This window comes from Priapulus caudatus, unplaced genomic scaffold (assembly GCF_000485595.1).
Source record: "Priapulus caudatus unplaced genomic scaffold, Priapulus_caudatus-5.0.1 Scaffold6, whole genome shotgun sequence".
NCBI lineage: Eukaryota > Metazoa > Priapulida > Priapulimorpha > Priapulimorphida > Priapulidae > Priapulus > Priapulus caudatus.
This window is the reverse complement of record NW_014577067.1, coordinates 589,722-615,042: the sequence shown is the minus strand read 5'-3', so window position 1 is coordinate 615,042 and position 25,321 is coordinate 589,722. Positions and strand designations below refer to the sequence as shown.

Here is a 25,321-nt window from a genome sequence, read left to right as displayed (position 1 = left end):
CGTACATTGCGTGTTATTTTAACTAATATTATACTGTATCTGGGTGATTCCAGGTGTAGCAGTCATCCTTTATGTTAAATAAACAAAGAAGATGGTAACTCTATTTATGACTGCTACATATTCGGAAGTGTTCATCCAACCTCAGCTGCGCTGGGTCGACATCAAGCTGATCTCAAATCTGTCCACAAGCCTTTGCTACTCTACTTTGAAAGGATGCCACGACTTGCACGTGCCAGATAGACGGCGCTGTGGTTGGGCGTGCAGGACCTGGACGAAGCCTTCTGACGCGGCCCTAACCTGCGCCCTCCAGATTCTGACAGAACTAGCCACCCGCCAGTGTGCCATCAGCACCTCAAGACATCAAAGTAGACCACCACCATATCGCTGGATGATTGGATCCAGATCAATGGTATCATTCCAAAGCAACTGGGATTGCATTATATGTACGAAAATCGGGGATGTGCCGTTCTTCTGACAATGGTGCTGCCACCAGCTGCATTTTTACTGCGTGTGACATTGATTTACGCGACAGACCATCATGCGCGATCTGCGGCCTTCGGAGTGGACGTCGTTACCCTATCGGCAGAGGCGGGATCTTCTAGATCGTGCCATCAAGGACTGGCTGTCAAGCGGACGAGAGCACCTCGGTTGCCATCGCCATATAAACACTGATTGCAGGATGACCCAACTTCTCTTGGTGGACGGAGTGTAATAGTGACCATTTTTTGGCCAGCCTCCGAGGCCAGGTCTGCTCCTCTGCCAGTACAACGGCATACTTGCAAAAGTAGTACGCCACTGCACTCAATGTTGTTTCGCATCTCCGATGTGATGAGATCATCTAAGGACAACCTCTTACCCAATGCACTGGTGAGAGGGTATTGCTGACTCAGAAGTCAATGTCGAGTTGCTTGGGGTGACCCCAAACGGACAGAACCCTTGAGGAAATGGTGTTCTTCTCGTTGTGTCCCCAGAAAGAAGCGGGGAAGTGTGGACAAGAGTGCAGTGAGGAGACTGCGGCGCGCGGTGCCAATGCATGCCAACACCCGTATCAACCCAGAAATCAACCTCCGCCGCGATTAGAGCAGGTGCTTTGAGACGGAAATGCTTCGGCGCTGAATATGAAGTTCCTACTCGACGCGCCCAGGAACGGACCCGAAAGGTCAGCGGGCATGCAACAATGTGGAGAGCCTGGTTCATCTCCCTGTGCACAGATGTGTCTGTTCAAGGGGCGGGCCTGGGCATATACAACAGCATGCTCGAGCAAGGTGCACACCCTGCGCCGGTGGTAACTGGGGCCATCGTTGACACCTCTACTCCAGAAGCTGTCCAGAGCTGCCGCCAGGAATCGCCAAGGGACGGCCCTCTGCACCGGTAGTGCCAACAGGTGTACGGACCGCAGACGAACGGCTAGTTATGTGTCACGACTTTGTGCTGCTGCGGATCACATAGCCTTGTGAGACATTTTTATCTATGAGAACGTCAAAGAAAACAACGATCGCAACGACCACGTCACTCGTCCCAAAGTCTTAATGTTTCTCTACTCTATTTCGCCTATAATCACCTGTAAATGCCGGTCAAATGCTCATCTGCAACACACAAGTACACCACACGCCCGCCCTGTGCTGCGTGCACAAACAACATGAATAAGAGAGCAGGTAGGAAAGCTGGATTGAAAAATTCGTTTGACGCTCGCTTCATTTCACACGATCACAGAACAAAAAAACACATCCAAAAGCTCCCATCTTGTTATCTATGTGTACATAAATGTTCACTTGTTCGAATTATAACTCTGGCCTTTGTTCTTACCTACTCCCGCCAGAGATATCTCGTCAAATCCTGCAGGAAATGTTCTCTCTGTGAAAATGTAAAGAGGTCGTATCATCCGAAAATTCCTAACGGCGCTACTTTCGATCGATCGCTGTAGTCGTGTGTGCGTGACGTCATGCCCGCGCGCATTGTGCTTGGCTTGGCGGGCCTCGAAACGGAGCTCGGAGGCCGGCAGCAGCTCATCCCGGCATGCAATGCACCCTATTACTCGTGTATAAACAGACATCTCGTCCTCTTTACATTTTCACGGAGAGAACATTTCCTGCAGGATTTCACGAGATATCCCTGGTGGGAGTAGGTAAGAACAAAGGCCAGATTTATAATTCGAACAAGTGAACATTTATGTACACATAGATACCAAGATGGGAGCTGTTGGATGTGTTTTCGTTCTGTGATCGTGTGAAATGAAGCGAGCGTCGAACGAATTTTTCAATCCCGCTTTCCTACCTGCTCTCTTATTCATGTTGTTTGTGCACGCAGCACAGGGCGGGCGTGCCGTGTACTTGTGTGTTGCAGGTGAGCATTTGACCGGCATTTACAGGTGCTTATAGGCGAAATATAGTAGAGAAACATTAAGACTTTGGTACATTTCGTGTTTATTTACCATTACTTTTTTTTATTAAGACGTTCCAAGTGTCTGTGACCCACACATTATAAATTACCTTTAATAAACAGGATTTACTAAACAACTAAATAGCTTAACGTTATACTTCAATGTTGAGCAGAGTTCAGACCTAAATATTTCATTCTCACTTGTTGCACTTTGTTTTAACTTTATTTTTGAAGTGGCTGAACTCATTAAACTTAAACTGAAACTTAAATCTGTTTCCTCGTTCTTGAGTGCAATATATCACAAAAGCTAATTAATGGAAAATTCCATAAAATTCACTTCCTAATTCCTTGTACCCAATATGTAGCATATATAGCAATAAATTGTTAAATTGTTAACAAATCTTTCTCTGTTACCAAATATTTATGAATGAGCTTGTTTCAGAGGCAAATTGTAACAATAAAAATTATCTAATAAATTTCTAATTTTTGTTTACAAGTCATTTAATGGTTTGAAGAAATAAAATAACAAAAATAGAAAAAATACTGAACTACCAGAATTACCTACTGGCTACTATACCACTGAGCTCAAACTATCTAGTAGTCCATTTGACCACTCTGTAAATAAGGTAATTTTTAAACCCTGGGAGCTGTTGTCAGAAACATCGTAAAGTTAATGCTAATGTTAATGCTAAGATAACACTTACGACTAATGTTAATGTTATGAGAGGAGCGTTGACAGAAACACATCGCAGCTATTAGAAAACTTACGATAACAGGAACTTCATCACAAGGCTGCTGATTGGATGAGAATCGATTACAAAATTCAAATTCATAAACATTTATTGTACATCACAGTAATTTATGCATATTATGATGGCTAACCACATATAAATAATATTTGATGAAAAACGACGTGGTCATGAATTTCATGATTAATTTATTCATTTATTCTGCACAACAAGACAAATTCTCACACTGTAACACGAGACACGAGAGTCGTGGCAATTAAAACTAGAACAAATGCCATACGCCATTTGTAAATGTTTTGTTTTGTTTTATGATTGGTAGATAATTAATGATTTTGACGTGTTTTTAAAGAAAGACACATTTTATTCATTATTATAAAATATAATATTAATATCACTATAATTGTAATTCGTAGTGTAACTGTAAATGTGTTGTTTTCATCTTGATATTAAAGTTACGAGATGGTCTGGGCTCTCGTAATGTTAAAGGCTCACAATGCGCATCAAAACGCTAATTACTCCAGTACTAAACTAGCAAATACTTCGTGGCATGCATAATCACACTACCTTATGACAAAATAAACTCTAGTTCCTCCCATTTCACTGCACGTTGTCTTATAAAAGGTATTTTGAAAATACCTCCAATGTTGTTGAAATTCTCCGATGTTGTTGACAGTTTCCCCAATCCCCAAGCAACCGTGCAGCGGTGCTGCGGTACAGCGGTACGGGCGCCGCAAAGATAAAAACATGTGACGTCACGTCACCACTTCGAGACTATATTGTTTGGCAAACAGTCGGCGTTTGCGCCAGAATGCCAGTTTTCTCACCTCTTTCTTGTTGGTTTTAAGCAAACGCGCAGTGAAATGAGAGCAACTAGAGTTTATTTTGTCATAAGGTAGTGTGATTATGCATGACACGAAGTATTTGCTAGTCTAGTACTGGAGAAATTAGCGTTTGGATGCGCATTGTGAGCCTTTAAGAGGATATTTTCGAATATTTTTCATTCTCGTAAAAGTTCTTTGCGATGTTTATGTCAACGGTTTACGAGTGGAAGTTAATGTTAAGACTAATTTTGTTTCTGACAACGGCCCCTGATTTTTAAAGCACATAAATTTATTGGCATACTGTTGTTGGTCGGTTAGTGTCATTCCTAACTAAACTTATTTGGAAATATTTTTTAAATAACCTAAGAAAATTGCTTTGTAGATAAGCTGCTTTGATTAAGTAAAGATCATAAGCCTTTATTACCATATTCACTTTAATCTACAGATTATGAGGGTTACTATGATGTCTATGGGCATTCTGTAGAAGATGACTACTGTGTTTCACCCAGCACAGGTAAGTACATGGCTATAGGTTTAATATAGCTAGTTAGGTTAATTAATTATGCAGGCTGGGCTTTTCTAGCTTCAACATCACAGTTTTTAGCTCAGCTGACGAAGTCGGATGCAGCTTGTAGAATCGCATGATTGTCCGTCCGTGCGTCCATCAACAGTTGGGCACAAATCTTAACCGCTCAACGTACGGTCTTGATATTCGGGACGTCGGGGTTAGTTGGCGAAAAGGACTCATGATGTCGAATTTTGGGGGTCAAAGGTCAAGGTGTGTCAATGGAGGGGGAATATTTGCCCCTTAACTTAAGGTATAGGAGGACATACGGAATTGCGGCACAAATCTCAACGGCTAGACCTACGCTCTTAATATTTGATGTATAGTGTGATGAGGAGGAAACCATTCACCAGCGCGAAATTGGAGGTCACAGGTCAAAGGGCAGTGGGGAAAGGTCAGATATCAGACATTTTCTGAGGACATGGCCTAACGAACCGAGTGCAAAACTTTTTTGTTTCAGCGCTGACCTACCATTTTTATCACTTTATTGAAAGTACTATGAAATGTGCTTTCTACTGACGTGCGAAGAGTAAGTGTCTGATAACTTTTCGACCTTCTAGAGGAGGGGTAAACACAGATTTGTTGACTGTTAACAAAGGACTGAACTGCTTTTGCTATTAGAGCAACCCTCCACCCGGCCCCCCACCCTCCCCCTCCTCCCACCACCATCACTACGCTCGCACTCGACGCATATCCATGATAACATGTTAATATAGTGAAGTCATTAAAGTTACACAGGTGTATCTTTCTTACTGTACTACCGGTATAGCAAAGCCTTTTGAGATTGTAGATCTGTATTAGCAGTATCCTAGATATATGCTCTGATCGCGAACGCGGTGACGGGAGGGCGCACTTGATCTGGTTGCCCAGTAGAATACCCGGCTACAGTACACGTCAGTTGAGCGCTGTCGCTCTGCGGCACTTGTTTCTGATGTACAGTAGTGTTGATCGGAGTTTGAAGTCGTTATATTATTTATGTAAATACCTCTTTTAGAATTAATCTATGTAAACTGGTGTTAATCATGTGGAACCTTTATCTTACTATTTGTTGGCTTGCATGTGTGTGCATACACAAGACAAGCTGATTTCTTGCCACTTTATACAGCAGCTCAGTTCCTATATCCAAGAGGCGATAAGTCACAGCAGTTGGCTGCTTTCATGGCAGAGGAGGGAGGTATTAAGGAGGAGGACGAAGAGGAAGAGGATATCAAGGAGCCAGAAGAAAAGAGCTTAAGCCAGGTCAGATCTCAGCTCAGCGAGACAGATCAGGGTAAGGTAACACACACGGCCTTGATATCTAAATTTTGTATTATTATATCTACAGCAGTAACAATGTGAACACTTGTTTCGACTCTAAGCCTCCACTCGTCGCAAGAAAGATGATGAGATGTTGTGCCTTGCTTGATTGTTTCCTCAGCTAAGCTTCTGTCCTGTCTGGAGGAAATGCACAATATCCTGGGTGACAGCCAGCCAGAACACGTGCTGATCAATGCAATCATCTCTCATCAATTCAACCTCGACCAGGCTCTCAACACTCTGCTTCAAAGTAGCTCCACCTCAAATGGTACTTGAATCCTCTCAATCTTTTCACTCGCTGTCTTCATTGTGAATAATCCATGTAGGCGTTAAATGGTGCTCAGTGAAACCGTAGACTAAGAATCAAGACATGACACTTCGCTGGTTTTTGTGTTACCCGGTACCCGGTAGTGGTGCATCCTTGTGTTAGGTGCATTCTCTTGGTGGAACTCTAATTGTTAATAATGAATGTTGCTCTGATATCAGTCATTATTTTTAATTATGAACGTTTTGTTAATGTCTTTCAGACAAATTCAATAGAAAGTTAAGAACCTTGGCTAGGAATTAAATTTAATGAAAAAGAAAAAGCCTTGTTTTTATTATTTTATTAGTGTACGTATCAGCTTACAGATTTGGATGATGACAACCAGTATGATGTGCACGTGTAATTAGTAGAGCATTTTTGTATTATTATTCTAGTTGCAACTGCTCTCCCACAACGGCAAGACAGAAGACAAGAAAGAGGTAGTTATTATTAATCACCGCCTATTATATTGTCATCAGTATACAATTGTATACATTTATGTAAGGGCTTCACAGTTCACTGTTCTTGAGATTTAATTCATTCATGTCACTGATATATGATAAGTGTTATAATATAAGTCTACTGGCACTAAAAGAAGGTAAAAAAAACTGCATAACTGCAACCAAAACCCTTTTCTAACTGTTGCCTTATTTTTTTTTCATTGTTCAACGATCTGACCATCCTGCTGCTATTCACACACACCAATGGATCGACAATGATTGTTATGAAATCTGTGATATGATTGGCAATGGTAAGGTAAGACTTGAATAGTGATATTATTAGCTCGGAGATCGTTAGTGTAAATGAAATGGCAACAAAACCGATAAGTGCTGGTGCAGAACTGCATTGCCAGAAGTCGCCATGCACTAGGACAATATCCGTTGACAAAACACCTTCAGCGCATGAGGGAAGCAAAGCTGGTAGCGACTGGCTAAACCCTCAAACAGACGAGCAGCAATCGGTTGTGCTAGGCAAATCTTGTGGTTGTGGTGGTGGTGCACCCAAAACTTTGCTATTCTCATACTTGTCAAACGGTGAGGAGGAAGCTGGCAGTGCACCTCCTCTCACGAGATCAGTCAGGATACCGCCGGGATTTGAGAAGAGTTGCATGCGAACCAAAGAACGATTGCTAGCCGAGCCAAAATCCACAGGCCTGCTAGTGGCGTCACCAAGCACCACTAGGGTTGTTGCAGACAGTGAGTCTTTGGCGTCTTTGACGACTCTCTTGGACAAACAGCCCGTGTCTCTGTTTGAGTTGGCAGTTGGTGCAGACAATGGTAATCGCACGGAAGCACCTTCTCTGGCCGCAATGGCCGCTGCTCACGGGTTAGCAGAGAGCGATCAAGCATCAGTGTGCAGTCTCGCTAACTTGAAAGAAACTGAGATGCCTTTCCATTCAGGGAGCAGCGCACCGCAATCGATAGTAGCGTCAACGCAACGTCGTACTCGCGTGCAAGCATCTAGGATTGCAGAGCACGGAGAGGCGATGAGGCAGGAGAGATTACCAGCGTCGCTGGCCGTCCTTGCTGCACTAGACAAGGGTGCTCCCTCCGGCGCACGGATCGTATCTCTAGCTGATTTAGCCAGGCACGACTTGCACCTGACCGGATCCTCTGTATTGTCAGATGTAGCAGCTGCTGGCGCTCAGAGGGCAGAGGAAAGTGTAGCTGCACTACCACAGACCTCACACGCCCAATCCAAGTGCGTTGCTGACGCCGCTGCTTGTCACAGGGATCCATCTGTCACCTCACATCGGCCACACACGTCAGTTAGTACACTACCATTCACCCAACATTCCACTGAAACTACTACCACATTCGTCAACATACCAAGAACTGTTACTACCAACTCACCGCTCACTCAGTTTTTATTGTCATCTCTGGCATCATCACCAGATTGTAAGACTACCAACCCTCCGCCCTCCCAATTTTCATTGTCATCATTGGCATCATCACCGGATTGCACGCCTGCCAATCCACTGCCGTCACAGTTTTCATTGTCATCTCTGGCATCATCACCAGATTGTAAGGCTACCAACCCTCCGCCCTCCCAATTTTCATTGTCATCACTGGCATCATCACCAGATTTTAAGACTACCAACCCTCCGCCCTCCCAGTTTTCATTGTCATCTCTGGCATCATCACCAGATTGTAAGACTACCAACCATCCGCCCTCCCAGTTTTCATTGTCATCTCTGGCATCATCACCAGATTGTAAGACTACCAACTCTCCGTCCTCACAGTTTTCATTGTTATCGCTGGTATCCTCAATAGATTGTAAGACTACCAACCCACCGCCGTCCCAGTTTTCATTGTCATCACTGGCGTCATCACCAGATTGTAAGCCTACCAACCCACCATGCGCCCAGTTTTCATTGTCGTCTCATCCGTCTGTGCCACATGGCGTTGTACTCTTGCCTGGTCATGATGCAACGTCTCTACCTCAGTGTGGTTGGGCTAGTGACAATAAGTCACCTGCATCCATAGATCGCGAGGATCTTCGCACAAGCGCACCTCGCCCGTCGGCACACCAGGAAGTGAACTTCGACCTTTCATTGACCGATGGTTTTCCGTTTCGGCAACCTCAGTCATCAACATCCGGTGCAAACGTCAGTGCCTTGTCCAAAAAGCCATCCGGATTTGCGCATGCTCTGTGCTGCAGACCGTCTGCTCCGTACCGTGTAAATATTTTTGAACCGAGCGACTTTTTGCTGCGGAGAGATGGGTTGACCTCGTCTGAAGTGCGCAGCCAACCAAATCTGTACTGGGTTCTGCGAGCTCTTTACCAGGCTGGCACGAAGGAAGGTGCAGATGTCCTGTCTCTGAGAAGTAACTCTTATGGGCAGGAATCTGAAAAGGCAGATCTGGAGGCGAATCCATCTGATAGCCATCCTGGCATGGATGCCGTGCCATCTGGTAGCCATTCTGGCAAGGATGCAGAGCCATCTGATGGTCATCCTGGCAGGGATGCAGTGCCATCTCGTAGCCATTCTGGCAATGATGCAGGGCCATCAGATAGTGGGTCTGAAGTCGTGGAATCAGAAGCTGATTTAGACACAGCGTCATGTGATAGTTCTCTTGATTCAGCAGTAACTACTTATGTAAATACAACTGCACCTCTGGGTGACTCAGATACTCCAGAATCAGTAGCTGGTAGAGAGGCCTGCTCTGACATAAAGGCATCAGTTACTGATTCAGACTCTGAACAGAAACAAACTAGGATTGTGGTACCATTTGATTTTGGCACACCTTCACCAGATGACATAGTGCTCAGTAGACAGAGAGAGGCTTTTCGAGAAGGCTATGGGCAAAGTATGTTGTATGCAGGTCAAATAGTAGGATGATAACTGTGAAAAAGTAGTTTTTTAGCTTGACTTTAATTATTTGTTTTTTGTCATGTTGAGTTTTGTTACTTTCTAAATAAATTAATGCGTATTTCATTACAATCCTTGTTTGTTCACGGTACGATGATGACTGTTTATGTATGGCCACAGTTTCAGAACCTGTAAGAGCTACACTAGCAGAGTACTTTGATATGGTTACGTTTTACATTTATTTCGTGTCGTAGGATCTCAACGAAAAATGCCTGTCGTCCAGAAAGCGCCCAGTGATCGTCTGCTTCCGAAGCCTGTGGTTGTGGTGCCACCTGGTGACGCGACTGCTCGCATCACTAACTCTGTAGCGATGATCAACTTCAGTGGTCAAAGGACAGAGGGGTTTGAGATGCCCAAGGTAGGAGCATTGGCATCAAAACATACGCTGTTACTCTTGTAATTATTTCCATGTATATTATCGTATGAGTTGAGAGATGGGTAAGCATATGTAAAACAAACACTGAACAAATGAAACTGCGCCACGTGACCAATGTTACAAAACAATATTTTTTAACTCCTTTCATACAAATTTTTCCCAAGAAGTGCATAAATATAATGCCAAGCAGTGCTCGAAATAAGCGTTGTCCGGTTGTCCGAGACAACCAGAATTTGCGCCGGACAACCTAACCAGTCTGAGACATTGTCCGGTGGACAACCAAGAAAAATGTGACGAAAAACGCACTTTATTTATGTTTTTCTCAGGGGTTCTCCAAGAGCACTTATAGCCTGGCGGCCCGCCATTAATCTATGGTGTGGGAAAGCAACGCATACCAGCTGCTATTTCCAACACTGGTATATGTCAGGTTTTCTGATTTATGAGAGGTGAATTCAACTCGATTTGGAACCAGCAAACCAGCAAGTTCACCCTTACATTTTGGTATTTTTATTCCATTATTATTTTGAATTTTCCGATGGCTTTGCCCATGCAAAACAAACAACAGTGGGGATTCATGTTGATCCGAAAGTTTAAAAAAAAGAGAATTGTCGTAGTCAGAATGAAGGCTGTATATGTACTCAAAAGTGCCGCAAATACCATCTCCTGCGATCTACATTTTCAAAATTTTCTGGGGGAGGACCCCCATACCCCCCGCTTGTTTTTCACCCCCTCCCTGGAATCCTAGATCCGCCACTGAACAATTACATATCTTGGGAGCAGAGAACAATGAACAAAAATGTCGCCTTTTCGCATGGCACCCAAAACAAAGATTGCAGAGAAGGTAGAGGAGCCGTAGGATGTGGAGAGGGAGACGGAGGAGCCATTAAAGTATTAAGTCATCCACTATTTTGCGCAGTTTGCTGTTTTTGCCCCCCCCCCTTGTTACAAAATCCTGGCTACACCACTGTTTTTGGGTGTTTTCTGACCATATTATTAATTTATTATGTGATTGAAAATAGGAGATTTGGGGATATTTTTTTGGGACAACCAGAAATTGTTGCGGACAACCCGATTTGATGCCTGGGTTGTCCGCAGGACAACCACATTTTTTTTCTTATTTCGAGCACTGCCAAGTGCATTGCAACGTCTAGAGCACATCACCTAGAATATAAAAGTTATCAGCAGCCATCCGTCTGGCAGCTGGAAAGATACGTTTAAGTGCGCAACACTCGTTGACAACCGCGTTTTGCATGCAGAAGGAAACTCGGTCTGGGTCTGGATCTGGATCTGGATCGCGGCCGATGTCGAGAGAACGCACGCCTGACAGGACGCCGGAGAAGTCTCCCGAGAAGACGCTGGAGGTGCCACCGAGGAAGACGAGAACCTTGGAGCAGGCTACAGATGCCTCCTCGCCCGCGCCTGCTTCCACTCCGAGTCTGCCCAAGTCTGCTTCAAAGTACGGGAATTCACGACGGTCATGATGGCGAGAAAATCGTAAATGTCGATGAATGCTTGACGACACTTCTTAGAAAGTCTTACTTGCTCTTTCAAAATATATTACCCCCTGATCGTAAGCATGTCTCTATTTTTAGCTCATCTGACGTAGTCAGATGCAGCTTGTAGAATCGCATGATCATCCATCCGTCCGTCAACAGTTGGGCACAAATCTTAACCGCTCGACGTACGGTCACGATATTCGGGACGTGGGGGGGGGGCGTGAAGGGAACTCAGGATGACAAATGTGGAGGTCAAACGAGGGTCAAAGGTCAAGATGTGTAAACGGAGGGGGAATATTTCCCCCTTAAAGTGTGTATTGCGAGATTTTTGCTTAGAAAAACTAAATATAGTTGAATATAGTCTCACCTGACAGGGGAAATATCACTGATTACACCAACATTAAAAATACTAATATTTTATGCAGTTATAGCATAGAAAATTGGATATGAACTCATCGTAACAGCAATGCATTTTATCGTGTCGCGATAATGCCTAATGGCAGAATTGGTAAACTTGTATTTGTGTCGGTGATTAATTGAAAACAAGTGCATGATTTGAGAGAGCCTGTACTTTGTCTATGGCAGATAAGCGGTGGCGCCACTAGCTAATCCATACTTCCGGCTAATTTCAAGATGACAACAAACGATTGTTTACCAAACTAGTAGTTTGAAACTGGCACTTTTTTGGTGAATACGAAGGTTCTAAGACATTTTATTGTTACTCTAGACAATTGCTGTTACTCAAGCAATAACGGTAGGTGTCATGAAAGTGGTGAAAACACTGGAAAACTCTCGCAATAGTTACTCTTAAGGTATAGGAGGAAATACGGAATTGCGGCACAAATCTTAACGGCTCGACCTATGCTCTTAATATTCGATGTATAGTGTGATGGGCAGGAAACCCATCACCAGTGCGAAATTGGAGGTCACAGGTCAAAGGGCAGTGGGGGAAAGGTCAGATATCAGACATTTTCTGAGGACATGGCCTAATGAACAGATTGAAAAACTTTTTTGTTATAGCGCTGACCTACCATTTTTATCACTTTATTGAAAGGACCATGAAATGTGCTTTCCACTGACATGTGATGAGTAAGTGTCTGATAACCTTTTCACCCTCAAGAGGAGGGTTAAACATGGATTCCTGAACTTCCTCAATGACGTCACAGTGTTGTCATATTCATGGCACATCCATAATCTAGAAACACAATAAGCCTGGATAGCCGAACGCGTACAGCACAGGCGTCACGGCTCAAAGGTCGTTGGATCGAATCCCATCTGATTTTTTATTATTTACCTGTTTTCTGTATTTTTCTATCTTTATCCATTTAACTATTTTTTTCCAATTATTGCCAAAACGCAAATATTTACATTATTTATTTACAATAATTTTTACAACAAATTCATTTATTTATTTTTAATAGGGTTATGGTTATGGTCACAATGCACCATAAAACGGGAGTTTCAGGCACGCGATTTGTATCAACCAATGGGATTTGGGAGGTATGCAGAATGCAGAAGGTTGCTGAAATGATGTGTACGCAACTGCGTATCTGCATATCTGCGCCTAACAAAGGTCACTACGCACGACTTAAATGTTACGTTTATGACCGTAGCAACAGACCTCAGATGAGCCCAGACGCTCTGCAGCTCTTGTTTAACTAGGCAGGATCATTCCCACTTCATTCGCGCTATTTGTCAATACTAAATGGCGAACTTGTGTTCGGTGGGTGTAGGGCTAAAGGTTTAGACAAGCTGGACATGGAAATGGAGTATGAGAAGCGGAAAGCAACGAAAAAACAGATGCTGAACCTGGTTGTCATAGGGCACGTAGACGCCGGAAAATCCACACTCATGGGCCATGTTCTTTACAAGCTTGGTCAGGTAAGACAACATATGTCAGAAAGTGCATAGTGCGATTCTGCTGGTTATTCTGCTGTCGCCTATTGTTAGGTTTCTGCAAAACTAGACAAATAGAGATCAGTAGTGTTCGATATAGTCACACATTGCTGAGTCCGCTAAAAATGTGTTGCTGCGAACAAAGAGTGTGATCTTATATGTGTATGTGCATGTTATAGGTATACACTAGTGTAACTCTAACTATTGTAATACGCTAATCGTACACTCGCTTCCCATATCAGGTGAACCAGCGAACAATGCACAAGTATGAGCAAGAGTCTCGCAAGCAGGGAAAATCTTCGTTTGCCTTCGCGTGGGTGTTGGACGAAACCCCAGAGGAGAGGTACTTGAGCTGCATCGACGTAGCCTTTCTTCTATCTACGAACATGTCATCGTGAAATACTTGCTAATAATGAGGCAGAGCTATAGTTGCTGCTAGATTACAAGGAAGGTTGCTGCTCGGTTACAACTTTTCCCCATTACAGACTACATTTGTTTTTTCCCTAATCCCTCTAGTTGATACCATGGTAAAAAGTAACTATGGACATTAGTTTTACATCAATCTCTGCTGCAGGCAAAGAGGAGTAACTATGGATGTCGCTCAGACACAATTTGAAACTGATACAAAGTCTGTGACACTGCTGGATGCTCCAGGCCATAAAGACTTCATTCCCAACATGATCACAGGTAGGTCTATTGCTAACAGGGGTATCATCTTGTAGCATTATAACAGATGTTTTTTTTATAAAAAGCATCATAGTGGTTTTACTCGGTGAGTCATTCAGCCTTCTATGAATTTACTCAGTTAACTTGACTTTTTACAGTTAAACTCACTTTCTTAGATGGTACATCGATTTGCCCACAGTTTCCCTAAATACTAACTTTGCATGTTGTCTGGGTGGTGGTAGTGTTCACCGGTTATGCATCCATTTCAAAGCTTTACTCGTTTTCATCCATTTCCACTGATTTCAAATTTGTGTAATATTTTCACATAATTCGTCATCGGAATGGTTTTCTTATGAAAGTCGTCATTATGAGTTAAGTTATTGTCGTTTCGCTACTGGCAAGTGCCACGTCTAACTACATGAACTGAGATGTGTGCTCGCGGTTACAGGGGCTGCTAGTGCGGACGTCGCCGTTTTGGTAGTTTGTGCAACGCGCGGAGAGTTTGAGACTGGGTTCGAATCAGGAGGGCAGACAAGGGAGCATGCATTGCTGGTCAGGTCGCTAGGTGCGTACGAACGTTTTGGATGTTTTAACATAAAGATTTATTGTAGTCATGTCACACAGATGTGTCTTGCAGCGAGCGAAATGTTTTCATCTTTAATCTGTTGCCGACGTACGTATATAACTCGTGTTGACGCGACGCAGGCGTTTCGCAGCTGGGAGTCGCCGTGAACAAGATGGACACGGTCGGCTGGTCGCAGGAGCGCTTCGACGAGATCACGCGCAAGCTGATGCAGTTTCTCAAGCAGGCGGGCTTCAAGGAGAAGGACGTGAGCTTCGTGCCGTGCAGCGGGCTCTCGGGAGAAAACCTCGTCGCCGCTGCGACAGACCCGCTGCTGTGCAGCTGGTACGGCGGGCCGTCGATGCTGCAGGTCATAGGTAGGCCTCGGGTTCACGACGCCTCTCGCGGTGTTTCGCGTATAAGCGGAGCGGCAGGGCGTTTGCAAATATCGCACGTTTCCACGCAAATTTTTTTTCCACCCCGCGTTAGTACGGTCTGTGCCTGCGCCCGATTGTGATGTCGCATCGACTATAGTAGCCTAGTAGGTGTTGTAATGTCACTGTGCTGGCGTGACGTTGCGATCGTCACGCGTTTTGTTTTGACTTTCCAGACAGGTTTGCCGCCCCTCAGCGACCGGTCGACAAGCCGTTCAGACTCGTTGTGTCGGACGTGTACAAGGGCATGGGTAGTGGCTTCTGCGTGTCGGGTAGGATAGAGGCAGGCAGCGTGCAGACGGGCGAGAAGGTTCTCGTCATGCCCACCGGCGATATGGCTCTTGTCAAAGGTGAGCGCGTTCTCCGCGAGGAAACGTTCGAAGTGTGTTCCTTTTATGGCAAGTTCCCGCTGCCCCGTTACTAAGTCACTCTGTAGAAAAAAGGTTTCGCCACGAGTGAGGGCGATGATGTGATTTGAAAGGATAGTTAATCTGATTACGGATCTACCGTAAACGCGATGTAATGGCCGGGAATATCTTCAGCGTGATGTAGTGGCTTCCTCGAGTTTACGTAGCGGTTAGTACCGTCGTCAGTACGATGTAGGAGGTCTAACACAGTGCGGTTGTGTTTGTCAGCCATACAGCTCCAGGATGACTTGGTGACGTGCGCGTTTGCCGGGGACCACGTCATAGTGACGCTGTTTAACATAGAGATGACGAGCGCGGCGATCGGGCACGTGTTGTGCTACGCCGCACAGCCGATACGCGTCGCGTCGGTGATTCAGGCTCGCATCGTCGTCTTCAACATAGACATGCCCATCACCCGAGGCTTTCCTGTGAGTTTACCTACGCCCACTTTACGCTGGCTTACATCAATCTACTATCTTATCTGGTCCACGTTTTGTAACTACGGTAGAGTGAATATGATTGAGTCAAGGTCATCGAAATGGCTGTTAGAAATTGGTTAAGGATACATACCATTAAGCCAGTGTCACTGAATGAGATATCTAGTGGCTGACACTGTGCGATATATAGGAGCTTCCACTGCATGAGATAGCTCACGTACAACAATTGCCTCTTGCAGGTTGTGTTCCATTACCAGATGCTGAATGAAACAGCCGTGATACGTAAACTTATCAGTCAGCTGCACAAGAGCAATGGAGAGGTGATCAAGAAGCGACCTAGGTCAGTGTCAGATTGTCGTTGATCCATTCACATTGCTGCTGCCATGCAGTAAGCTGCTCCTAATTTGAAAGTTTTACTATCTAATGTTTTTGTTTTCATTTTTAGACGTGCAGTTTGGTGATAGCTTTGTTTGCTATATCACCTATAATAGTGAATTTCACCACAGCACTAATGGCAAGTGCCGTGGTTGCCCTCCTAACTTGCCACTGTGCCCCTGAAATTTGACAATTTCCATGGCACCAAGCAATGTGAAACCGTTTTTGTGTAATTGGCAACTGTCTATGAAGGTCCGTTTTTCAGGGGGTTTCCTGTGAGTTAACCTCGTATATGGGTTTGACCCCCCCCCCCCCCGCACCCACCCATGTTGTGCCTTTCAGTAAATGATAGGCGCGTTTGCGTTCTGCCTGCAGGTGCCTGACGAAGCAGAGCAACGCCCTCATAGAGCTGGCCATCGAGCGGCCGATCTGCATGGAGCTGTACAAGGACAACCGCGACCTGGGCCGATTCATGCTGCGCTACTCCGGTCACACGATCGCTGCTGGGCTCGTCACAGAGGTGAGCGCCACCTGTACACGGTGCAGCAAGGGGGGGGGGCATGGGGCGTCGGTGAGGGAAACCCGTGAATTTGTGAGGTATGAGTTTTGCGTGAATGAGCAGAGTGTAGATTGACGAAAAGAATTACATCAGGTTGCATACGGGGTTCGTGTACTCATACATATTGCAAAGTTCTATTGTCGGCAATTTCTTTCTTTATATTTGGTGACAAATTAAAAATGCGAGTGACGAGGAATTCGTTAGCCTTCGTTAGCATACAATGGTCATTCTGTTAAGCATTTAGTAGTTGAGACGTTTTAGTATCGGATGATTGTGACCATTTATTCTACTGTCTTGCAGATTATATCGTGAATGCTGGCTGAGTGATTGTTGCTAAAGCTGCAGACCTCGGACAGCCATAGGTCAGTAGGTCTTGCGTTACATCGGCCATGTTGCTATGTCCCTGCTATGCAGTCTGCTCTAAGACTGGACTGTGGCAATAAAGTTGCTAGGAGGCTACAAGAATGCACAACCGTTCCTTAAAATATCAGGTTACCAGAATGGGGGCGGTGAGAGCTTGCAGAACAAGTCAGTAGCTAGGCATGTAGTCTATTGCCAACAGAGTTTGCATGCTCTAGTCATTGCACTAGGTGGCAGCACTTGGAGATTTCTGCTTTTTATAGCATTTGAGTGTAATTGTGTGATATGTGCTGCTATATTGTATATCATTTACTGGTTTTGGTAGCAAAAGTAGGTGCCACCATGACAGAATCAACTTGACGTGGAATGCAATTTCACAAGCTTAATATTTTTGTGGGTAGAAACTACTGTATTGCCTATCAAAGAGTACACCTGTAATATTCCTTATGATGGCAATTTTTGTTAACTTAATTCCCCTACTCATGAAAGTAAACATTAAGTAGGTGACTCCAATGGTTCAACAATCAATATATTTATAATTAATTAGATGGGCTGTTTGATATGCAGGTGAAACAGCAATTACTGAATCTGCTATTATAAGATCTTACTCAGCTTGACAGTCCATGGTTCTGCTGGTAACATCTCACTCTTATGTGAGTGTGGAGAGTGGATAGCCTCTGCCTACATGACCTCGTGTCTAGGCACCCGATGAGAACGGAAGAGTGATAATGTATTATGTTGTTAGCAAGTTGCTGGACGTACACATTTGTATCTTCATTGTACATAGTTGGAATCGGTCTCGGATAGAAAGTTATAACACTAAATTATTTTGGTGGGTATTGCAGGTCTGGTATTGTTGTTTTTTCTCCTAGTCATATGGGTTTCGTAAACCAGATGTTGAAAAACAAAAAATAGCTTAGCTGCTTGCCAGTATTGTGGATTCTCTGTGTTACAGTGTGTGCCACAGTAATGGCAGTGTGTGCTATTTTACATGCAGGAAACCTTTAACTAAAGATAAAGTAATACAACAATAAGGAAGTAACGACCATGGATATAGGATTAGAGGTAGTGTAGTTAATTATCATGATCCTAATCCTACATCCATGAAGGGACCATAGCTGCGTTCACATGGAGCGAAACGACCCGTGTCAAATGCGTCCTGGGCCAAGCGTTCACACGGACTTTTTCTCGGTACAAAAACGACCCGAGCACCGGCACACGTCCCTGATCAGAATGAGTACGGCGGTAGACGTCGCCAGTGTCGAGAGCCAGAGTTTACACAGAGTTGCTGTGCGTTGATTGTTTAATTCGTATTGTTCACGTGGATGCATTGTTTTTAGCTCATCTGACGTAGTCGGGTGCAGCTTGTAGAATCGCATGATTGTCCGGCCGTCCGTCCGTCCGTCAACAGTTGGGCACAAATCTTAACCGCTCGACGTACGGTCACGATATTCGGGACGTGGAGGGGTAATCCGAAAACGAGTTGGGATGTCGAAGCTGGGGGGCAAAGGTCAAAGGTCAAGAAGTTTAAAAGAAAGGGGAACATTCCCTCCTTAACTTAAGGTATAGGGAGGAAATGAAGAATTGCGGCACAAATCTAAACGGCTTGACCTAGTCTCGTGATAGTTGGTGTATAGCATCATGGTAGGAAAAGCCATCACTGTGCCGAAATTGGAGGTCACAGGTCAAAGGTCAATGGGGCACAGGGCAGATTTTAGACATTTTCTGAGAACATGGTCTGACGGAGCATTTTTATGGCTTTATTGAAAGGACCATGAAATGTACTTTCTGCTGACATGCGAAGAGTAAGTGTCGGATCACCTTTTGACCCTCAAGAGGAGGGTTAAACATTACTGTTAGAAAGAATTTGACTGCCGGGTTTGCTAGTAGAATCTATACATGCCTGGATGTATGAGGCTACAATGTCACAGTGAAATTTCAAAAGCTAAATTTGGTTGAAGAAGGTTTATGCTCCTTAAATCGTATAATTTCTATGGCATTCTGTACTGTCAGTGTGTTACCTGTAACTTATGCCACTGCCAGTGCATGTGGTGGTGATAGTACTGCAGAGATGCCAACCACTACGATTTATCCGTATTTTATACGAATTTCGTTTGCATTTTGACCATTACGACCAATTTGCATACAACTACGATTTTTATTACGATCGGAAAAAAAATCATTTTTATGATGTTTTAAGTGTTTTGTTTCAGTGTTACATTGATATAACATGATTAAAAATAACTACATGTATTTAGCAGCAAATATCAGTGTGAACTTATTATCATTTTGGGTCCCAGAATGCAGGAAATTGCATCTCGGAATCAAAAATTTCCCGGGGGCATGCCCCGAACCCCCCTAACATACTTGGGTCACTGCGTGACCCTCGTACTACAGATTTCAGATATCCTCACTACAGTTTGCTCAGAAAAGTGTTGGCATCTCTGGTACTCTGTAGTTTTTGCCTGCATTAATTAGTTACAGGTGGCAGCTCTCTATTTCAGCCTGTAGGCTTGCGTAGGTAAATGGATGAGTGCTTACCTATTCTGTCTTGCAAATAGTTGTTACTACTACGTACGATGGGAGCTTTCATCTTTAATCTTAAGACACTTAAACATATGCGCCATCTCGTGGCAACTTTCATAACGATCCCAATGAACATTCCTTTGAGAAGGTTCCTGATACCATCCCTGTGCCTTCCACTGTTTCGGCGCGTATGTGAACACATTTGGGACTAACAGGGTTTACTAGAATCCCACCACTCCACCACAGAGTCACTGCAGTAGACGTTAGGTGAGCGCTGTCGCTCCGCGGCACTTGTTTTTTCAACTCGCAGCTCGCAGCTAGAACTGATCGCTCCGTGTCGTTTTTGATCTGGGTCAGTCTCGGATCGTTTTCGCCCCAGGACGAACGCTCCGTGTGAACGCGGCTCATGTTCATAGGTATTTAAAAATGCTTGGTAAATTCGAAATATTTTTTCCCATTTTACAGTATTTGTGACTGCAAGAATCTGTTCCTTCAACGGGAATGATGAATGATTCTAGCGTATGATATAATGTTCGTTGTGCAAAACAGGCATACTGACTTTTTTAAAGAAAAAAAGATACACATTTATTCCACTTATGTCATGTGCACCGTCGATATATTTATTCTAATCTTTCAGACAATAGCCCTAATCCTAGTTTTCTGTCATCCGTATCACTGCTTTAGATCAGGAAACGTGGCCAAGCTGTTTATGAGTGTACTAGTAGTTCACGTCTAACCATGGCGTGTCTATGTGAGTGTGTGCACATGAGCACGAACATATCGATACTAAAGTAGTAGTAGTAGCTGTAGTTGAGTATATAGATATGTTCATTATGCGAGGGTATCTGTGTGAATTTTTCTGCAATACTTAATTTTATGCCACTCGCAGAACCAGGAAATTGAATTCTATCAATGAATGGATGATTATACAATAGTTTTTTATGGCAAATAAATAATGGTTGTTGGTAAAAAATGTGATATGTGTCACACCATCTCAAATGTGCTCTCGGGTACTTGCATAAGAATATTGGGCATTCATATATATATATATATATATATATCTCTACTATATAATAGTAGAAAGAGCCGAAGTGTCGTTTTCCGTATCTCCTCCGAAACCATGCCACGTATTCTCACGCGAATCGAGCTGGGGCCTCTTCTGTACGTCCCGAATACATTCCGCTACGTTAAAACGCGATTTTTCGATGGTAAAGTGACTTTTAGAGGCAATTTTCTAAAAAGATATGTGCCCGAAGAAACTTCGGGATTCATCGGAAACCTGCACCAAACTTTTAGATCGGGTCCAAATCCTTTCATGCGACACACACGCACACACCAAAGCATTGCTGGTCTGGCGGGGTATAAAGCACAACCAAGCACTGCGCTGCACAGCTGTGGAGCAAAATTATCGGAACACCCCAACGAGAGACGGCATACATTAGTGTGTGTGCGCTGCTGGTGCGTGTGTGTGCCGCCTCGAGTGTAGATTGTACCCCTCGCTGCTCCGTGCTCGTCGTCCGGCCTCCTCTTCGAGCGCGCCGGGCCCGACTCTCCAGGTGCCTCCCTATCGCCTTCCACGCGACTCCCTCGGCTCAGTTGGTACGTCGACTGATCCTGCCCGTCCTCGGCTGACTGGCGTAACCGAAGCCGTGCGTCGGTCGTGCGTGATGTGTCGCGTCTATGCGGTGGTGCGGGTACGCGCGCGTGTCTGGTTACGCGCCGCGTGGTGGGCTGCCTGTGTTGTGTGTTGTGTGTGTGTGTGTGTGGTGTGTGCTGTGTGTGTGTTGTCGTGTGTCGTGTGTGTGTGTGTTGTGGTGTGTGTGTTGTCGCGCCTGTGCGTGCCTGCGTGGGGCGTCGTGCTGTGTGCTGTTTTGTGCGTGTGGCATGCGGCGGTGCGTGGTAGTTGTGTGACAGGACCGCCCCCCCCACTCAGTGTTATTTAGGTACGCAATGGTTATGTGCCTCGTTCCCTCCCTTTGAAAGAACCCCGCCCTATCTCAGGACTGCTCACTATTTCGCTGAACCCCCTTTCGCGGGTTTTTTGCGGGGTGTTTTCCTCTGCCTGGGGGAGAACGCCGCCTAAATCCTGGAGAGCACTGCCCTCAATGTACCCCTAGCGTCATGGTGAGGTCGCTGTCTCATTCCAACCGGCGTTGTAGTGGACGGTTAGTGGGTATCGGGCGTGGGGTGGTGGGGGGTTTGAACTGGTCTATATGGTAGCGGATGAGCTCTCTCGACGTACGGTTGGAGTGTTTCGCGCTAGTGTAGTGTGATGGGGGTGAAGGTGAGGGGGGGGGGCGGCCGGCGTACGTTAGTTTTTTACAGTTCAAAATTAAATAATCCTGTAGATGAGTGGTGTTTGCGAGTAGAGTTAACTAGCGGGGGGGGATTTGCGCGAGGATGAGTGTTAGGTCTCGTTGGTGATTTGATAAGTTTGTCTATGATATTCAAGATGAAATTGACGAGGAGAGGAAAGACACCCCTTTTTTAGCTCATCTGAACATAGTCAGACTGCAGCTTGTAGAATCGCGTTTGAATCGTCGTGTGGGCGTCCGTCAGTCCGTCCGGTCGCTCGGGTTTCGTCCGGTCAACGAGTTTGGGCACAAAGCTTAACCGTGCTTGGCGTGACGGTCACGATTGTCGGTCGTTGGGGGGGGATCGTCAAACGAGTTGGCTGTCGAGCTGGGGGTCGAAAGGTCAAGAGTTGTAAAAGAAGGGGGACATTCACTCCTTAAGCTTAAGCTATGGAGGGTACGGAAATGGCAGACATTGCGGGCAGCAAATCTAAACGGTCTCGTCTCGGACCTAGGCTGCCGTGATTAGTCGGGTGTATAGCCATTTCATGGGTAGGAAAAGCCATCACTGTGCGAAATTAGTGAGGTCCACAGTGCCAAAGGTCATGATTGCGGGCCACAGGGCTAGATTTTAACTTTTCTGAGGACATCGGATCTCGACGGGTAGGCGATTTGAAAACTTTTTTGTTTTTCAGCGTTGACTGCATTCTTTATGGCATTATTGAAAGACATGAATCGACTTTCTGGTGGCACATGTTGTTGAGTCTGGAAGGGGTGAGTGGAGGTGTTGGGCGGATGAGTCGCTATACCTTTTGACCTTCGAAGAGGAGGGTCAGGGGTTAAAGCAGTTGCGATTTGTTGTGCATACGTGCTGCTGTTAGACACAGAATTTGGACGGGGCCGGGTCGTTGCCGTCGACGTAGCAATCAGTATACATGCTGGAATGTTATGAGGCATTACAAAGTGTCACCAGTGAAAGTTTCAAAAGCTAAATTTGGTAAAGTAAGGTTTATGGCCTCCTTAAATCGTTGTATATTTATATTTGGCATTTCGTAGGTGTCAGTATGTTACATGTAACGTATGCCACTGCGCAGTGGCTACTGCAGTGCATGTGTTGTGTGACTGTGGATGTTTTTGCCTTAAATTGGCTACAGGTGGGCGTCTCTCTATGCGCAGCCTGGTAGGCTTGTCGTCAAGGTAAATGGATGGTGTTACCTATTCTGTTCTTGCAGGGATATTGTTGCTACCACGTATGATGGCTGAGCTTCCAACTCTTTAATCTGAAGGACACTTAAACGTACGCGCCATTCTCGGTGGCAACTTTACATTAAACGATCTCAACGACAGTTCTTTGGAGAAGGTCCTGATACCATCACTGTGCATTCACTGTTTATCGGCGTGTATCGTGAACACATTTGCGGACTAACAGGGTTTACTAGAATCCCACCAATCCACACAGAGGTCACCGCGAGTGAAGAGTTAGTATTGGGGCACGGAGTCGCTGTCCGCATGCGGCCACTTGTTAAGACATATCCGGGTGAAAAGTCAAATACTACCCCTTTTGCCAATTCTGTGGGCCGGATTTTCGTGTGTTCGCTGGCGAATAAATACCTTTACCGGAGATTTGCGGGAAACGCGCATGCTGGTCCCTCCGCGACCTCAGGCAGTGGCGGGCCGCGGGGTGTGGTGACAGATGATTCTTTAAAAATAATTAAACGTTTGTTTGCGTGAGCGTCTGAGCTGGTTGCGCATTGCATGTGTTTGCCCTCTGCCAAATAGTTTGCCCGTGGTGCAACAAGGGCTATAGTACTAGAGCTTCACGCATCCCTGTCCGCGTTGCCACCCGTGACGAGCCATACAAAAGACACGCATACGTAACAAAGATGTATTTTCTTTGGTCAGCGCGCTTGCGTCTGACAGGTTTCCCGCCGTAAGTTTTCTGTATTCTTTTATTGTGTCAAGCGGGTTAGGTTTTGCGCTTTCTCACCGTTAGGCCTTAATACTCAGGTCTCGGCCTACTTAGAATTCAAGTCTGAACGTGAATCGCATATAGACTTACGAGACCATTAATATAATAGTATAGTAGTGTCTGGATTATATGGGGCGCTTCTCTGTGGCAGTCATTGATGGCTTTGTGTTTAAAGGTTGGTTAGCTTACGAACCTATAGGTGGCTGGTGCAGATATTCTGGAGTGAGGTTACTGGCAAGTTGGTCTACGGTCGTAATTGGCATACGAAACATTTGCGATCACTCTTCGAAAAGAGTTTTAAAAAAGAGAGTTCTCACCTGGAAGCGTGGGGTGCAGGTGCGTCACGTAGCAAGTAGTCCACGGGCTCGCTGTCGCGGTGCCATGCCTAACAATCACGTGGGAGAGGGACTGGCGGTGTAGGTACGATCTACTACGGCATGCCACGCTGCCCATCATTGCAGTCGCATGGAGCGAAGGTGGGGCTGCGGGTTGTGGGGGTGCGTGACGGCTATCCAGACATCGTGACTGACCGTGCGGCGTGCGGGGCGATCCGGGTCAGTACGGGTTGAGAAAGTTTACAGAGCGCCTCGCGAAAGTCGACGTGACCATTGCAATGCAGTTAGACTGCTGGAAGACCGAGTACGACTCTCCCGGTAACTACGACTGATACTAGCAAGACGAGTCTACGTCTCTCACCACATTAACTATCGGGTTGGCTGAAGCGCCACTTATCGCCGGACAGCCGGTTATCGTGGCATTTGGAGGGCGTTGCGCCGTGTGACGCTGTGAGCTGAGAGAGTGAGAGAGTGACCAGAGAGGGAGTGTTGCTATGTGTCAGATGAGGAGAGACCTGACAGAGAGAGGAGAGTAGAGAGAGCGAGGAGAGAGGTTAGTGCGCCCCGCCACCGTGTGTGTCGCTGTCGTGTGGTGTGTGTGGTGCTGTGTCGTGTGCCGTGTGTGTGGCGTGTGAGAGAGAGGAGAAAGGGGGTGTTTGGGGGGGCGCGCGCGTGCGCCGTGCGTGTAGGGTTATGGTTGTTTTGTGTGTGTGTGTGTGTGAGGAGAAGAGAGAGAGAGAGAGAGAGAGAGAAAATCAAAGAGGGAGTGTTTGAGCGGGAAATCAACGTTGGCACGCTGAACAAAAAGCCGTTGGGCCAACGTTGGCTGTCTGACGTTGGGCCAAGGTTGGCTGTCTGACGTTGGCAATAGGACGTTGGACCAACGTTGGCGCGCAGACCAAAAATCCGTTGGGCCAACGTTGGCAAAAAGACGTTGGGCCAACGTTGGCTGGTCGACGTTGGGTCAACGTTGGCCCGCCGAGCAAAAATCCGTAGGGCCAACGTTGGCAAAATGACGTTGGGCCAACGTTGGCTGGCCGACGTTGGGTCAACGTTCGCCCGCCGAGCAAAAATCCGTAGGGCCAACGTTGGCAAATGACGTTGGGCCAACGTTGGAAATATGACGTTGGGCCAACGTTGGC

General features: G+C 45.5%; 1 protein-coding gene across 4 annotated transcripts in view; it reads left to right on the top strand.

Annotated features, from left to right (window-relative positions):
- Positions 1-18,380, top strand: part of LOC106805498 (HBS1-like protein) — a 19,364-nt gene extending 984 nt beyond the window's left edge. Inside the window, exons 2-18 of one of the 4 annotated variants that reach the window (XM_014807123.1) lie at positions 4,395-4,463; positions 5,623-5,784; positions 5,932-6,078; positions 6,510-6,554; positions 6,876-9,425; positions 9,682-9,845; positions 11,120-11,319; positions 13,093-13,240; positions 13,498-13,598; positions 13,830-13,942; positions 14,370-14,486; positions 14,627-14,860; positions 15,094-15,267; positions 15,553-15,752; positions 16,001-16,101; positions 16,512-16,656; positions 16,996-18,380. In XM_014807123.1, the coding sequence (XP_014662609.1) occupies positions 4,395-4,463; positions 5,623-5,784; positions 5,932-6,078; positions 6,510-6,554; positions 6,876-9,425; positions 9,682-9,845; positions 11,120-11,319; positions 13,093-13,240; positions 13,498-13,598; positions 13,830-13,942; positions 14,370-14,486; positions 14,627-14,860; positions 15,094-15,267; positions 15,553-15,752; positions 16,001-16,101; positions 16,512-16,656; positions 16,996-17,007 (4,682 nt within the window). In that variant the 3' untranslated portion in view covers positions 17,008-18,380. Of the gene's footprint in view, positions 1-4,392; positions 4,464-5,590; positions 5,785-5,931; positions 6,079-6,509; positions 6,555-6,875; positions 9,426-9,681; positions 9,846-11,119; positions 11,320-13,092; positions 13,241-13,497; positions 13,599-13,829; positions 13,943-14,369; positions 14,487-14,626; positions 14,861-15,093; positions 15,268-15,552; positions 15,753-16,000; positions 16,102-16,511; positions 16,657-16,995 lie in introns of those variants that run through there. The other 3 variants (XM_014807116.1, XM_014807131.1, XM_014807138.1) reach the window with 3 other exon arrangements.
- The last annotated feature ends 6,941 nt before the right edge of the window (positions 18,381-25,321 follow it).